This window comes from Poecilia reticulata, chromosome 9 (genome assembly GCF_904066995.2).
Source record: "Poecilia reticulata chromosome 9, P_reticulata-male-v2, whole genome shotgun sequence".
Classification (NCBI taxonomy): domain Eukaryota; kingdom Metazoa; phylum Chordata; class Actinopteri; order Cyprinodontiformes; family Poeciliidae; genus Poecilia; species Poecilia reticulata.
In genome coordinates this window covers 29,374,122-29,392,045 of record NC_088838.1, presented here as the reverse complement: position 1 = coordinate 29,392,045, position 17,924 = coordinate 29,374,122, and the positions used below count along the sequence as shown (strand labels likewise).

Below are 17,924 nucleotides of genomic sequence, written 5' to 3'. Positions count from 1 at the left end.
TAATTAACTTCAAGTTCCAGCTGTACATATATTTTATCTTATAAACCACAAGTGAAGCTGCAAGTATGAAGGCAACTTTAGCCTTTTCAGCTGTGGCAGCAATATCTTCTTCTAATTCTGATGAAAATGTATTGTCTAGTCTGTTCCCATTTATTTTCTTCAACCTTTTTCTCAAAATACTGCACAAAAACTATTTGCAAAGGGTGAGGATTTCCTCACATCTAATGCAGCCATGCCAAGTTGTGCTAACCGCAGCTGACTTGTGCCTTGCTAGTTGGAGTTCACGAGTCATGAGAACGACTGTTGCCTTTTTTATATAAATCCTGAGATCTTTTCAATTGTTTTCTTTGTTATTTGTGTTCTTTTTTTGTAATACTGGGATGTTGGAACAAAATTTCGGTTAAAATCAATCATGTTTTCCAGACTTCATCTAGCATTTTGCCATCTAAACACAGGCTAAACAGAAGTTGCAGTTATTATTTGCTGATGGTATTTTAATACAATTTAATTTAGTATAAAGAATCTTATTACTGATATTAAGACCCGTAGAATTTTTTTTAGCTACTACTGGGGAAAAAATAAGTCCATACCACAAAATAAATAAATAAAATAAAATAAAAGCTGAAATGACAAACCAACCAACAAACTAAGCAAACAAACAAAACTGCCAGTTTTGAGAAAACCAAACCTGTTGTGATTTCAGTAATCATTTTACAGAATATTTTGTGTGTTCACTATAAATAGTCAAATATTAATCTACCGTATGTTAGATTATCATAGATTACGTTAGATTAGCAGTTCATTCATTCATTTTGCCAGCTGGTTGTTTCTCAACTGTTTTTGACGTCATATTTGATTGATATGAGGTGATTTTTGTTTTCGTTTTTTTTTCATATATGGTACCCCATTTGTTGTGTTTCCTTTGTGTGTGTGTGTAGGTAGGATGACTGATGTCCTTTATATGTTCTCTGTGACAGATATCTTAAAGTGTAAATTACACACAATTTGTTCTTGATGTATTGCTGTTTTTATCCAGGTTGCAGAATAATTGGAAATTTCTGTTTTTTGCAATAATAGGAATTTTACAATAACTAAAAATCTTTGGTCGCATTTAGATTCTGTTTATGTCAATCATAGAAGAAAACTGACATAATTTCCACCCACAGTTACAATTTTTGACTGTCACATCCTGTTGTTGGCTGCAGCTCTTTTGTTATTAAATTTAGACTACAGTTCCCCCACGTTTCAAAGATTTAGGAACAACTACTTAAAGCATCTCCTGGAAAACATGTCCAAATGGTGAATGTCTTTTTATTAACATTTGTAAAAGTGTTGTTCTCAGCATGTAAATAAGGTTATTTTAAAAACTAAATAATAATTAATTATAGGAATTTAATAAGAGTAAAGATTGAGTAAGAGCAAATATATGCATTTGTGGAAATATAACTATAAAATATGTTAAAATAAAAGTTAATTGAAGCAGCTATCGGGTAATAATAAAACATTCGACCCATATTCCTATTGTACAATAAACAGCTGTTAAAAGAGCCGTGTGTACATGCTTATATTCCTGGAAATGTTTAGATGTTCTTTAAATTTATGGGATTTTTAAATTTACTTATGCAGCTTATAGTGCCACTTAAGTAACAACAGCCTGTTAAAATATACATTTGAAAAACTTTGTTTTAAAAAAGAAGAGAATTTAAAAAAAACTATTCTGTCATCACTTGGAATATTGGATTAATATTTTCTGTAACATACTACATCACTTTTTTAGTTGCACTTGCTGCTTTTTCTTACAGATAAATATATATTTTCAGAATATTTAAGGAATATTTTTCTATTACTTTGTAAATACATTTTATAGCTGTTGAAGTCCATTGTTTAAAACTTACATTTCAAAGTTAAAGAGTTGCACTATTTGACTTTGAGGTTGACTTGAGTGGAAAGAACTGAGACTTTATTGTGACTTTGTTCCATTTCTCTTGTCCAGTTTATAGCAGATTGTTTGAAGTATGTTGGCTTTCGGGATTGACATTTTTAATACTCTTACAGACAAATGTATGTTGTTGAGAAAGAAATTACCCTGAAAAACTGGACATCCATAGAAGTTTATTTTACAGCGACTTCATGTGCCTGTTTAGCCCCAAGGCACATGTTGAAATTTGCACTTTTCTGGTCCACATGCGCTGCCCTTTTCACCAACATTTTCATTTTTGTTGTTTTCTATATGTCTTCTTAGGGACATTTTCCTCTTGGTGTCAGTAACGTTGTGTGGAAAGCTGTGAGGAAATACATGATATGATATCTGGTTGTGTCATAAAAATACCAAATGTTTGTCATCAATCTCAATATTTAGCATTTTCTTTGAACACGAAAGTGCTTCCATTGTCACCTACATGTCTGATGTGTTACACTAGCCTCCATTAACATAATTACACATTGTTGGTGGCATCCCTTAGACACTTGTGGAATACAGTTAACACACTAAATAACATTATTTTTTTTACAAGAACCTTTCTATACAGATGGAGAAATGTGATATAATTATTTTTTAATGCAGACATTTAAAACCAAATAAGATTTTGGTGTTGAAAAACAGGAGTTTGAGTATCTTGGGGTCTTGTTCATAGGTGAGGGAAGATTGATAGGAGGCCTGGTGTGGCAGAAAAACAAAGTGAATTAAAAAAAAAATACTGGTGATCAGGATTTCCTTTGAGATATTTACACTCTTGCTAGCAAAATGTAAGATGGAGCATCATCAGTGACAGTCATTTTTACAACAATGCTTTAAGAGGGAGTAAGCTTCTTATTTATCTGATTCCACGAAGTCGTGCCCTAGATTAGGACAATTTTATGGTTCATTGTTGAGTCCATCAAGTTCAGTTCTTCTTCTTATCAAGTGGTCTGCTCTACGTCTAAAGCTAAAAACCTCTAACGCTGGCAACTGTCCAAATTATTCTACGTCAAAAAAATCTACATGTGATAAAATTCCAGGCATGTTTCTGCGACCACAGAACCAACTCTACACATCTTGGCACAATCAAAGAAATCAAGAAGACAAATTTTCTAACAATGTTTCATTCATATTCAGTTCCGTCAGGTGGACAAAACCCTGGCAGAGATAAATTTCAGATAAACTTTTAGGGTCAAAGTGGAACCATGGTGATTTTTTCACTAAGGCTAGGAGGAACAGTTGGATCATTGTAGCTCAGTGGGATGAAAAGTTCATTCTGCTCGAGGAAAACAGGGTCATATAAAGTACAGTCTGACCAAGACCAAAAGAACAAGCATCCTATTTATACCTTACTTTTGAGGCGCAACTAAAGAAAATAGGGTAAAAGGTAAAAGTCTTCTGGAAGTTAATTACATACCAGCAACACCAGCACGGCAGCTAAGCAAGTTTTAAATTACACCACAGACACACTCAATAACTTAGACTCCATTTAAAAACTTATCTCTTCATGGGAGATAATCTAAACATGGTCCACTTAGGGGTTTGCATGACAACAATGAAAACTGTTGCTGTAGCCCATTTCTTAGCAAGCTAAAGAAGTTTTCCTATCACATTATAGTACATTTATTAGTTTGAACTTTTGCTCTGTCTAGGGTCTGGCAGATGGATGACACTTAACACATGATCTCAATCTCCTCATAATTCTGTAAAATGGACGTGATTTTATGCAGAAATTAAATCACCAGTTGGCATGCAATGTTGCAGTGAAAAAAAATCACAAATATCACAGCAATTTCATGGAGACCAGAATGGATGGGACAGAAAACAAAATCCATCCATCCATCCATTTTCTTTACACCCTTGTCCCTCAGTGGGGTCGGGAGGGTTGCTGGTGCCCATCTCCAGCTAGCGTTCCGGGCGAGAGGCGGGGTCACCCAGGACAGGTCGCCAGTCTGTTCAAACCAAATATCTTTTTCAAATCATTTTAATATTTCTTTTTTACACCACACATCTTCCGATAACTTTTAATGCTAGAATTCCTGTATGGAAACACCTGAGTGAGTTTTAGAAAGACAATGTTTACATTGTCCTTGTTAGTGACAGTGTGAGAAACCGAGGCCTAATATTTTCTCTAATGTAACCTCATATCTTAAAGTCTTTTGTTGTGATTTTATGCTTGGAGTGGCTCTTCTCCCCCAGGTAGTATTTTAACTTGAACAAGTTTCTTGTCCCAACTTGAGTTTGATAGGAAGGATATAAACTGTTTTCAATATGTCACGTTTAATGAATGTCAAGATCATTTTTTTCTAAGCTGACACTACTGTTACTACAACTAATTTTACATTGTTTTAGTGCGTTTTAAAAGTGTGTGTCTTATTTTTTTTATAGAAAATAATACTTATTTATTAGACAAAAAATAAATTTAAATCTTCAAGGAATATGAATAATTTTTAGTTCATTCTGAGATTTTACCTAAGGTTTTACCTAACATTTAAGATTTTACCTAACATTCTACCTAAATTTTAATCTGTTTTGGCTAGAGCTATACTTTCAGATTATGTTTGATGTGTTTACAACATCATTTGTGACAAACTTAAACAGTACTTTTGATTTTCTTTAAAAAATGGCTGACATATGGCCACTTCTATTTGTGGAGATCACAAGTAATTTTGTCTTGAGGACAGCTTGAGTTTAACTTATTGATCTCTGCAGTTCCTCCTGCATGGGCCTCTTCTGATTAATGCTCCTGGTTGTAGTCCTCTGCGATAACATATTTAAGGCTTTGTTCCTCATGTTTCGATTTAAATTTTGTATCGTTGTATAAATATCCGTTCAATCGTCTATCTGTCCGTCCGTGCATTTTTTCTTTTTTCAGTCACAGATCCATCTCTCTAAATGTCTATGCATCAAGCATGAATTTCAGAAGAAATGTCTTCCATAAACTGATACTAAACTTTGCTATTCATGCTTTATAAATGAACGGAAAAAGAAGAAACGTCTGGAATAGTGGTGAGTTTGGAAAAGTAAAATGGGGAATCAAATAAAATAGATTAAAAAAAAGAAAAATTGTGCAGGAACTCTGTAGGAGAGATAGTTTGAAGCTGCGGTGGAAGTGACAGCCTGCTGTAGATTCATTAAGCGTTCCAGTTTGTCAGGATTAACAGAACGGCAGTCGTGGAGCGGTCACTGTAGCTCATTTCCTCGCAGAGAACAGATTTCATTTGGTTCTTAAAGGAACAGCAACGTTGTAGAAAATCAGCAAACAGCTTCAGCCAGTTTTAACAGAAATATGGTGCATGTAAAATGACTGAATGTGGCTTTATACACGTGACAATGGCTGTATTTAAAAATGCAAAACTGAATTAACTTTTCAATTTGTTAATAAAAAAAATAAACAGGACATTAGTTAATGCAATAGATGCCACTGTGGATTCATCGACCTTTATATGTAACTTATCATTTACAACCAGATCATTTCCACATCAAATGAAAATCACAAAATTTACTGCAATATTTAATGCTGGGAACAGACATTTTTTCATTAATTACAGTCCACATCTGTCACTATCATCACTTTCTCAGTTCTTTAAAATTCCAGAAAACGTTTCTAAAAAGACTCAGTGCCTTTATCGATAAACACAACATGTTAACAGATATAGTGTTAGACAGAACTGACCAATCCCCAAGAACAGCATTAATGCACTTAACTGACATTTAAACAGGTAGATTGATTTTGCTTTCATATCAGATCAATTTGTTTGTTGTTTTTATAGAGAATATAAAATGAACACTGATAATATTAAAGTTTATTCATGCACAATCTCACACACATGAATTCAAAAGGTGTGTTTGAGCTCTGATCCGCCATAAGTACTGACAGAAATTGTTCTGTTTCTCAAATACACTTGTTGTAAGATGTAATCTACAATGTGGCTTCTCTTTTTGCTAATCAGTGTTTATCTTCACAATTAGTTTTTACTATCATAAGCATTGAAATCTTTTTTGGACACTTTCTTTTCTAAGCTGCCATTGTTTTCATAGCTGACACCTTCTGCATCTTTCTCACCATCATCTTCACCTCTAATTAATGTGAAACATATTATTATCCATGTCAAAACATGTAAAAGATGCTGCAAGCATCAGAATATTTGCAGTAAGAAACAGCTTTTTGAGATATTTGCTTGGATATCATCCTACTTATGAACTTGCTTAGCAAGGGTTTTCCCGGCTTGCCAATTCTGCCAAATGTAAAAGTCACGGTCTCGCCACTAAACGTGTGTAAATGGATGATTTATAAGATACTGCTGGCAGAAGAAATCTGTGTGTGCAATGGGAGAGACAGAAGGTAAAGATAATAAAGTGCAAAAACCATGGATAATTGTGGCATATTGTTGTTATCCTGTAAGTCAGTGCAGCTTATGTCTATACACATGCTGTGCAGTATGTTCCGTCAGTTCTGGTTTTCATGTTGCCTTATCAGAGATAATTGCAGCACAGCTTTGTAATGGGTCTTATAGAAACAAGAATAATGCAGATTTAACAGACGTCAGAAACCACCATTGTTTATGTCATAAGGATTGCCGTTTAAAAGGTTATGTGGCACAAAAAGCAGGTACAAAACAAAGAAAAACAGTTTTTGATCAAACAAAATGTGATTTCCAACATTTGATTCAAACCCCCATCCTTTTAGCCCTTTTTCTAACATATTCCTTCATTAAATTATTCTGTTTTCCACATACGTTTCTGTTCTTCAGACCATCTTTAACAGCAGCTGAGTTAACTGCGCTCACTCTTTATGTTCTCATGTTTACCATATGTGTTCTTGGACTATACAAGTGGCAACTGTGGTAAAGATATATTTTTTTTACAAAAGCCATAAAGTAAATAGTTGCTATGGATACATGGTTACTCCAAGATACAACCCTGTGCAATAGTTCTCTACCATATATGCATGGTGGTATCATAAACGTGGGTCTTTGTCCAATTTTGTTTGGTAGAGTTTCTGTTGTTTATATTATTTTATTGCTTTGACTGTTCTGGACAGGTTTTGGGAGGTAAAAATCTATTAAAAACACAACTGACCTAATTCAGTCACATTCCACACTCTGATTTTTCCTGTATTGAATGGAGACTGAAAATATAGAGCCTTTTTGTCACATTATATTTATATACCACAGGGAAACATGGAAATCACAGTTTGCTAAATAATAGTTTCCAGCCACCATAATCAAGTTAAATCTCCAGGATCATTGGGCAAATTATGTTTCAAATATATTTTTTGTCTAAATTTGGCTGTGCTGATATAGCTTGTATATAATGTGGACAGTTTGTGTATTTTAATTTCATTTTTCTTCATGTCATTCGTATGCCTTTTAAAATAAAGTAAATCTGTTATGTTTTGGTATTTTTTGAACTGCAGATTCCCATTCCCATTGTATACAAACTATTATCAATCAGTTTAAATGAGATTTTTTTTAAATTTCAGTGTGAGATGATGTGAATGTAATAAAAAGATCAAGTTTTTTATAATTTCTTAAGCAAATGTGCAAGCAGTGCCACTAACTGCAGACCGCAATTCGTCAGATCAGATCAATTGTATTTCTGTAATCCACACAAAACGAACAACTTATGGCTAAATTATCTTAATGGCATTTAAATTACTTGTTTTTCTGACTGCAGACTTTAATGAGTGATGAACAAGAAGACATTAGACTGAAATTAAAACCAAAAATGTACTGTTCAGATACTTGAACACATATTTAGAAAATCAGTTCTATACATTTTAAGAAGGAATTTTCTTGCACGGTAAGAGTGAGAGCCACAGTAAGAGTTTTTTGGTAAATTTGTGTCTCTCTGTAGGAGTGGACTGAGCAGCTGCCTTATCAGGCAGAGCGATAGCAGCCGTGGGCAGCTTTTACTGGAGGGTTTTCTGCATTCAGAGGTGACTTGCTGGTCCCTCCTCCACTGGTTTCTACTTTGGTATGCACTGATGTAGGCCAGCAATGTCTATTTTCTAGCAGTCATTTTGTAGGTGTACTTCTGGAACTGGGCCATCCACATGCATCATCTAAATCTCAAGCATCACGTCACCCTCTGTGGGCCCTCACCGTTGTCTTCAATCAGACCAAAAACTCCTTAGTAACAAAGACATTAATATGTCCTGGTTCAGCAGTGGCGAGGAGCTTCTACTGCGTCATTCAGTCAGGACAAGTAGTTTCCTGATAGCTGGCTGTAATGAAGCATTTCAGAGGGGATGTAAGTGACATAAATGGTTTAATATAACCTTCATTCTCTTAAACTGTGCATATGTGCCTTTGATTGAGCAGTTATGCATACTAATACTTTTTGATGACATGATTTCACATTATTTTGTTCCCTTGATGGCCTCTATGTGTTGAGCTTATTTATTGTGGGATGCTCATATCATTACAAGCCCACAAAAATCTGTTTTTTAAGTTTCTGCTGTTAGATTATGATTACATAATTTTATTTTTGACTATGGTAAGCTTTTTCAATTGAATTATTTGTTATATCATTACTGAGTTATGCTCAAAATCATACAGCCAAAATGTTTTTTGGATGCAGAACTTCAAGTATTTAAGATCCTTTTCAGTATGCTCTTTTCTAACATGTGAATTTGCTCTTGCAGCACATTACAGCTGCACCTTCACATGTTTAAGACATTTGTATTTTTAAACTCAAACATTTTCTAATAATTAATTTAGGAAAGAACAGAAAATATATATGAAAAAACTTGATCAGTTTTTTCTCTCAAACTCACCTGCTTAGGTTTTATCTTTTAAAACATAATAGATTTGTTTTACCCCATGTATGTAACCGTTTTTAGTGAAAGCAAGATGGCAGTATTACATATGAAAAGTTTAAAACAGTAAATGTTACTAATCCAAACCCAAAGCCTTCATGGTGAAAGCTGAGGTCAGGTGAGAAAGTTTAATTTTTAAAGTTGAAACAGTAGTTTTTCAAATAACTTTTCTGAGCTCAAGTGTTACTGACTGAAATTACTGAAATTATAAACAGCTATCTTTTTTTCATTAAAGAAAAATTATTTGCATGTAAGTATGGATAGAAAATGATGTTTTTTTTCTACTCTCACTACCTTTTACAAGACTTTTAGTACCAGCTCTTTTATTAAAAATTTACTCCTTGGTTGCAGTACGTTTTGCTGTTTTTCATATTTTGACATGTCTTCTTAGGAGAAAATATCAACAAGTAACACAAAAGTTAACCATACCAGTAATTACAAAAGTCACTGAAGAAAATTTCCAGGGAAAATAAAATGTTCTAGAATAAAAGAATTCAACTCTATTCAATGTTTCATATGGAAAGTTTCTATTTTGACAGGTTGCAATTTTAATCTGTCACCGCTAGGGGAAACTGTTACTCTGAAGCCAGCAAACATGAAGTACTTTGGTCAAATGATACCAAAATTAAATTTTCTGACCTACACATTAACAATAAAACTAACACTGCACATGCTCTAAGCTTATAGCTGCATCATGCTGGATAGAGTCACAGAGTCAGGGCTGATGGAAGATGCGTAAAGATAAATGAGGAGCTAGAAGAAAACCTGTTAGAGGCTGTGAAAGACTTTATACTGTGGTGGCAGTTTGGCTCCAATCTGGACAAAAACAAAACACACAGCATCAGAATCCTGTTAAAATTTTAACCAAGTTTATATATTTATATATAAAATGTCTGTGCATTGTGAGAAAAGTGGAACTTAAGTGAAATGTCCTATTTGTGTGCACAAACATGACCAATACAGCTGATTCTGATGACAATGTGGATAAGACAACGTCATTTAGTTAAAAGTTGGGATATTTATCAGAGGACTGTTAAACTGAGAAATAAAAATACTTTTAAGTAATTATTCCATCCTATCTTCAGAAACAACATATTCTCTTCAGCACTATAAAATTGATCCTTACAGTGTTTTTAATGGTATATTTGTCAGGATGCTGGGTTCCTTTTCTCTGATTAGACCAGCCATGTTTCTGTTTTACTTTGGTTTAGTCTTTTCTTAGTGTTTCTGGTTTATTATGTTTAGTTCTTGTGTCTAGTTATTCCTTCTTCCTCTAGCTTAATTGTTTCTTGGGTCTAGTTATTCTTTAGTGTCAGCTTCATTTCATAGAACCCTGTATTCTCTCCCTGCAACCAGTCAGTTAATCTTTCTGCTTGATCACACTGATGATTTCATATCACTCATGTTCTGGCTGTTTTTGTTTACTTTAATCTGACACACAATTGAGTTTTGAATTCTTTGAGTTGTTTTGAAGCGTCTTAATAACCTTCCTCCACCCTGTCTGCTTCATCTGTTTTCTCCATCTCGGTCTCAAAGGTCACCTGACCAGCTGCTCCTAGAGACGAAGCTGAAACTCTTACAGTTTCTGAAACGGGTTCTCTCTACAGGCTCTTTCAATGTCTTGTCTTAAAATTTCTCTTAATTAATTAATTTCTCTTGCTTGTTTTTTTTTTGTGTGAGTTGTGCTGTCAACCAGTGTTTAATGTCTGCTTTCACTTATTTAGAATTTTTAAATTCTCATAATATACAACGCTTTAGTGAACAATTTGTTGCATGTAAATGTTGTATGGATGTGGATCACTTTCCTAACCGTGTTTGTCCTTAACAGGGGAAGTTGGTGAAGTACTTCAGCCGCCAGCTGTCCTGCAAGTGCAAAGTGGCCTTAGAGGAGCGCAGTGCAGAGCTGGAAGACTTCCCTCGCCTCGACCACTGGTTCCGCATTGTCAACTTAAGGAAGGAGGTCGCAGAGGTGATGTGTAGTTCTCTGTTGTTTCATTTCTCCCTACTGGAAATGTTGAGAGACCAATAAAAACCACACATACAGTAGAAAACTCCAAGGAAATACTTTATGCATACATATGTTTTTCCCCCCATACATTTCATTTTGATAGATACGGCAATTTATCCTCAATTTGTACAATTCTAATGCAGGAAGATGGAATGACCTTGCTGTCTAAGCCGTTTGTGCATTTAAGAATGTATTAGATTTTAAGGTTTATGTTTTTTCCAATCTGTTTTTTATTTTATTTTAAAGTATCTTAAAGTATTTTTTAATATATAAAGTCTAAATAAGTAATTCCAAAGTTGTTCTCAATTGCGTTGGTGTATTTGTTTGATAAGAATAAAAATGATCACAGCTGCTATTTCAACCTCCATAATAGTAATTTGTGCTCATTATAGTAGCAAATTCTCATTTTTCCAATAAATTGTTTTACATTATCACTTGCTAATATGATATCAGCCAAAAAGAACTATACTGAATACTGAGTAGTAGTATTGCTATTATTACTATTTGTTTCATTGCTTTAGTCATTGCATTCAAAAATGCTGAGCTAGTTGTTAAAATCTCTCAAGCAAATTTTATACATTTCTTGATCAGTTTATCCTTAAAATCTCCAAAAGTGACCAGTTTCTCTCAGGTGAACTGAGTATCAATAGTGTGTATTTTTATTCTGTAATAAATCGTATTTTTATTTTCTTAATTTCTTAGTCTCTTGCAGATTTTATTTCAATTTACATTTGCAGTATTTTCTATACTACAACTATTTTGAAAATCTGGAGTTTGATTGCATGAAAACAATCAAGAAAAACTAAAACTGGATTTCAAATGGTGTCACTGAGATATGCCTGTTTTTCATTAAAAACACTTAGTAAACACTGATAATAGATTTGACAAAGCTATTTGATTTATTTCATAAATGATGTTACAAAAATTAAATTTTGATCACACTGAAACTGTTAACATAAAACATGAACTTTCCATTTTGCTTTTGCAGATTATCAGTGGGGATGTTTGCAGTTTGTACGGCTATTGTGCGAATGTTAAGTGATGTGAGAAATGCACCAAAGTGACTAGGAAAAACTGCAAATGTCCAGGACTTTTTTCCCCAACAAATTATTCAAATTATACCCTGGTGATTTATATTTATTTTTTTATGTAGCCAAGAAGTATCTGATAGGAAATTAGATATGTATCTGCTAAAAACAATGAAAAAGAACCACGAGTTTTGCGATTCCTCTCAGGCTCAACTAACTTTTCAAGTTTGGGTCACAGAAGGAGCAAAGAACACGTCTTTATGACCCATTTCTGGCACTTTACAAATCTTGCTCTTGGTGTGTAAAGGTGCTGTTTTTGTAATTTCTGTACATTGTGGTAAACACCAACGGTACTGTGCGTCTGTTGTGTGCATGCTTTTCAGGAGATGAATGCAGGTGAGGTTAATCTAGAAGGCCTACTGGAGATGAGTGAGGAGCAGGTGTGTGAGCTGTTGCAGAAGTTTGGTGCCAACGAAGAAGAATGTGCCCGACTTAACGCTTCCCTCTCCTGCCTCAGAAAGGCCCACCAACTTGGTAAGAGTCCGCTCTGCTGACAGAGAGGTGTAATATAATGTTCTCTTTACAACAGTTACATGGATTTTTAATCTCCTTTTTTCCTTAATCTCAAATATTCTTTGAGCTACAAACAGAGCAGATTGAAATAAAAAATGTTCCCAGCTTTTGTAAAGAAGTGTCACACTTTTACTGTTGCTCTATATTGTGGTAACCTGTTACACAGGTATCATCAAAAACTTGTAAAAGTTCTGACTGACAAATTTAAGCAGCAATATAACCCTATGTGAAAAAAAGTTGTGCTGATTTAATTACAAATTGATTTTGTTTTAAACAAAATGAAAAAAATGGAAGTCTGGATTATTAGGAAATACATCTAATAACAATGAAAAATGTTTACAGTGATCCAGATTAAAGTGTTTAGATGGGGTAAAAGTACTTTTGCCTTTGCTACTGTTATGGCAGTGTGAATGCCTGACCAAAAAATAAAAAATAAAATAAAATAATGTATTGTATACTATGATGCATTGACTTTTTAGTAAACTTTATTGGCTAAGTAACAGCAGCTTTGAGTTTAAATGCAGGTTAAAATAACTTCTCCACAATATTTTCTTTCTTGCTCATGAATATTTATTCAGCTATTTGAAAATCTTTTTAAAACCTGGCTATCATTCAGCAAATTCCTTCTTCTCATGGTTTTGATCAGGAGAATATGTATGTAAACAGCTTCAGAGAAGAATTTTCTAATATTTCAGGTGAGTTTTTTCCTTAAGTTCCATAGATGCATTACCTTTGCTCCCCACCAGATGGCTTTAAAAGACCGTTTATTGCTTGTCCAGAAACCAAGACTTGCAATAACAAACATTAACAAGAAGGGGGCAGTAGAGCATCACTGAAACTGAACTGTGTTGCTGGTTTGAATAACTTCTTTTCTCTCTGATCCATCTGTTCTTTCACATAAAATTCAAATTAAGATGTAAGTTTTTGTCCTTCAGCTTTCCATTAATCGCTCAGAGAGTATTTCATTAAATGAGGTTTAACATAGCTGTAGATACCACAGACATAATACTGCCTGTGGTTGTTGGTTCTCGGTTGGAAAATATTTAAACCGTCATTTGAGGAGCTTGTATTTTGCACCATCCAACTTTCAGACACTTTTATTTCAGCAAAACAGGAGCGAATGCATTTTCTAAGAAATCTGTTGATAATATCTAAGAACAATTTGAAACAGATGGGAAATTGTGTTGCTCTATTTACAACATTTCAAAAACCAGAAAGAAATATAATTCCCCTGTTACTGGGTCAAACTTTATATTTGATAAGTTTCTTAAAAAACAGGCAGGTTTCTGCTTGTATTAGAGTCCAAGAGATATTTGAAAAACAAAAAACTGACTTTCCTTTTGCATCTGTCAAAAGCAAAATTGTAAATCAGAGAGGAAGTAACACAAACAGGGAGGCAGTAATACTGAATTTCCCTCAAACAGAATGTCAGCTACATGCCTTTGAATCTTTTACACAACCAATACAGCATCTACTTTAGTCATAGTTGTAGGGAGGCCATTCAGTTGTAATAATAGATAAACATCATTCCCACCTCAATAGCCTGTAGATCTCAAAACATCAAGAGTAAAATGGGTTCAGACTCAGTCGAAAAATTGTTCAAATGTTTGAAAGAAACTACATAAGAATAAGTTCTCCCAAAAATAAATGTAGTTCCCCTGCCAACAGAGGAAATTTAACTGTAACAGCCACAACGTGATGTAAGGAAAATATTAGAATTTTAATTTTAGGTTGTTGGATTTTATTTTATTTTGACAGCTATTGAGGATTAAAAATAAAACCTAGAGCTCGTCTTAAAGATGAGTTGCAGCAAAGCCCATTCGAGTGTTTTTCTCCCTGAAGAAGCTTTATCATGTAGCAGAGACGCTAATGCATTGGCTAGTTTGTTGTAAGTCCTGAGTCTTTGTGACTGAAACACTTTGATGTCAGTGGGATGGCTCAGGTCTTCCCTGCTGACTTTGAGTTGTCTGTTCTGATCTCATCTCATGTCATGCTGGGATTTTTGATTTAAGTTCTTTATTATTCACAGTAATCCAAAATAGTCAAGTTTTAAGAGGTATTTTCAGAAATGAAAACAGAAAAGAAAATGCATCTGATCAAAATGCAGCCAAAAGTGTAATTCTGTCTAATTTAACAAGAACACAAAACACTCTAATTGCACATCTTAAAAACCTATTGACTCCTGAAGTCATTGAAGAAAAATCTATGATGTTCTTCACAATTTTTGGCAGACCTGGAAAGTAATAAAAGTCTAAAAATAAAAAACAGCATAAGGTGAGTGAATCTTCATCAGTGTAGATTGAGCATCTGCAAAAATTAACATGAGGTTAAGTAACATTACTGGGTGATTGGTTCAATGTTTGTTTAGAGGTTGCACATAAGTGGGCTTGTAGTTGACACCAGATATTTAGCTAACAGGATAAAAAGACTCAACATATTTTTTAATCACCGTCATTAAATGAACTTTTACTTTTTAGGTCAGTTATCCACCATAGTATTAAGGAGATTGTTTCTGTGACCCAAGTTGAGCATATTTTGGTGAGAAATGTGCGTGTCAACCAGAGTAAAAGCAAAATACCTTGCAGGGGAGAGCGTCCTTATCCACAAACGAATCATGTATGAATAAGTCAAAATGAATTATATCGACCAACACTAGCTGAAAGGCCACTCAGCAAGGAAGATGAGCAGATCTGACAGGAACTGAACAAAGTTTGAGCAAACTGCTGTGAGACGTTGAAGAAAGATTACCTCCAATGCAATTTGATGCAAGCTGAAAAGAAATATCTGATAATTCTGGGATTCAAAAAAACACTAATGCTTTTTTTATTATCTTAACCAACTTGAAACAGGAGATTTTGACTCTAATTTAATCAGAGAGTGAGAGAAAAGGGAGTCAATTCGGGGTTTTTTTCTGTTTGTTTTTTAAACATTGTGTGTAAATATCTGGTTATACAGTAAGTGTACATATCTTTTTGTGAAAGGGTCAAAATTAATTTCGACAACCTGGTGATCAAATTACTTGCACTAAACAACCAAATGTGGAGAAAGGCAATGCTGCAATGTGCAGCACATCTTTCTATATCAATGAAATGTGAGGCAGATATAAAAGACGGCGAAGGTGTATTAAGGGTGTATGAATAAGTTTCTCGATTTTTATTTGATGTGTTTTCAACATTGAATGTAGACGATTTGAAGACTGGATTCTCTGTGTGGTTTATTATGCTACTTGAATAAAAACTCATTTTAATCTGGTGATTTTGGTGCATTGCTACCAGGGCTACCTAAGTTTGGAAGCTGCTGTGATTCCTTTAGTTTGCCAGCAGCAGTTTCAGATGAGAACTAATTTTATAATTTGTTACTGTTCTTTTTAAAGTCATTTCTTCAAAGCAATCTTATTTAAAACTTGTCATGCTTTGTCGTTGATATACACTGCTCAAAAAAATAAAGGGAACACTTAAACAACACAATATAACTCCAAGTAAATCAAACTTCTGTGAAATCAAACTGTCCACTTAGGAAGCAACACTGATTGACAACGGGGACCCTCGTCGGGTCAATCAGTGTTGCTTCCTAAGTGGACAGTTTGATTTCACAGAAGTTTGATTTACTTGGAGTTATATTGTGTTGTTTAAGTGTTCCCTTTATTTTTTTGAGCAGTATATATTATAGTATATTTTACAAATGCAAATCTTAAATAATTATTCCGCCGCATAGTTTAATTTTGACAATAAAGTCCACATTAGATTACTTCTCATTTGACAACCGAAGTTTACTTTGGGAGAGTGAGCTGTCATTTTATTCCTGTATTTGTCTTTTTTCTGTAGTTTACTTTTATTACCTTTCCTGCCTTTCCTTTTCATTTGTGTCTTCACTCTTGCTTTTCTTTTTTTTTTTTTTGCTCTCCAACGGCATGGCCTGACCAAACAGAGCCACTAATGGGCTCTCTGACAGGGTGGGCTTTACTTGAAATGTGCGAATGCACAACAGCAGAGCGGCGAGAGCCACTTTTCAGCTGAGAGAAATAGGGGGCTCTCTGCGGTTGGTCCTCGTATTCTTACCCAAATGGAGATGCGACTTAGCTCCAAAACACAGTCGCATTTGCACGTCGGTGGGTTCACACGTGTGGATGGTACAGAGATTTGCAAGTTCCCATCTTTCAGTGAGAATAAAAATGAAATGAAAGAATCCCATCCACGCAAATGTGGACACTAAAGGAGTGGAGGATGCATTTAAAAAAAAATGCAATATTTAAAACAGAAATACACATATTCAAGCATTTTGAATGAAAAGTGAGCAGGATTTACAGATAACTGCTGACGCTTTTGCTTTTTAATACATCTTTTCCTTATGGTTATAATTCATTTGAATCATAAAAATTGGCAGACCAGAACATTGTCGACTGCTATCTGCATTGTATCCATCTGCTAAAAAAGCAAAATAAGTGACTATGTTGCTTTTTAGTGTAATAATGGAGGATGGAAACTGATGCAAAAAAAAAAAAAGAACTACAAGCTTTTCTGAGTTACAATAAGGATGAGTCATACAATTTGGAGGCAGCCAGGCCAATTCTTTGTGCCGCATTATGTACACATTATCAAGTCTACCCCTGGAGACAAATCTACACACAAAAATACTCTCAGACAAAAATACATGAGTAGTTTCTAGAATATTTGCGCCTTCTGTTGATCAAGGTTAGCGTTGATCTTTTCTTAGCACGGCAGCTCTTTTCTGTGTTTGCTCTGTAATCTTGGATCGTTGAAAATAATGCCAATGCGTTGTGTACATACAAACGTCTACTTTGCTTCAAATCCCGTGACCAAGAAAAGAAAAGAGAGAAATAAATACAGACAGAGGAACAGAGTACACGAGGAAAGGAGGCTGGAGATGTAAACTCAAAGGGACGGTGAGATGTAGAATCGCACAACGCAAGAAATAAGTGATGACAACAGCAGGTAAGGGAGACTCGCATCGTCTTGTTGAGAAGAAAAAGCCCAGAAAGAGTAGAGAAAGAAAATACTGGAAGAAGCAATTGACCGAACCACTAACAACTGTCTTCCTGAGCACCCAGGTGGTCTCTATTGACTGTTAGCTAATTAGCAGGGCCCAATTTTGAGTCCCAGTGATTACACTGCGAGAACATTCAACAAACCGATCCACTCAAAAGTGTGGAGATTAAAAAGGGACACTGAATTTATTGAACACAGCCCTTGCCCTTTTCACTAAATCCTGTTTACAATGGCAGCTAGAAGGACCCGTCACTGTGGCATTTCACTGCCATTTAGCCCAAAGAAGCAACATATCTGGAGGTAATTAGTCCAATTATGAGGCTGTTATCAGCTTTTACCAATGCCTTGCTGCAAGTTAAATTAGTACCGATTATGATGATGGGATGTGCTTTATGCATTAATGATGGCAGAGCAAAAAAAAAAAAAAAAAAAAAGTAAATGGTTCAGGTGCATCGTTTGGAGCTAAGTGTGACGTGGGCATGTTGGTTTAGGTAAGATAAAAAACAAAAAGGGAGTTTCTTTTAATGAA

At 34.6% G+C, this 17,924-nt stretch overlaps 1 protein-coding gene across 3 annotated transcripts in view; it reads left to right on the top strand.

The window, feature by feature from the left end:
• ksr2 (kinase suppressor of ras 2) overlaps positions 1 to 17,924 on the top strand; it is a 107,124-nt gene that overhangs the window by 4,643 nt on the left and 84,557 nt on the right. For all 3 annotated transcript variants that reach the window (XM_008417882.3, XM_008417883.2, XM_008417880.2), the window contains exons 2-3: positions 10,609 to 10,749; positions 12,200 to 12,350. In XM_008417882.3, the coding sequence (XP_008416104.2) occupies positions 10,609 to 10,749; positions 12,200 to 12,350 (292 nt within the window). The remainder of the gene's footprint in view (positions 1 to 10,608; positions 10,750 to 12,199; positions 12,351 to 17,924) is intronic.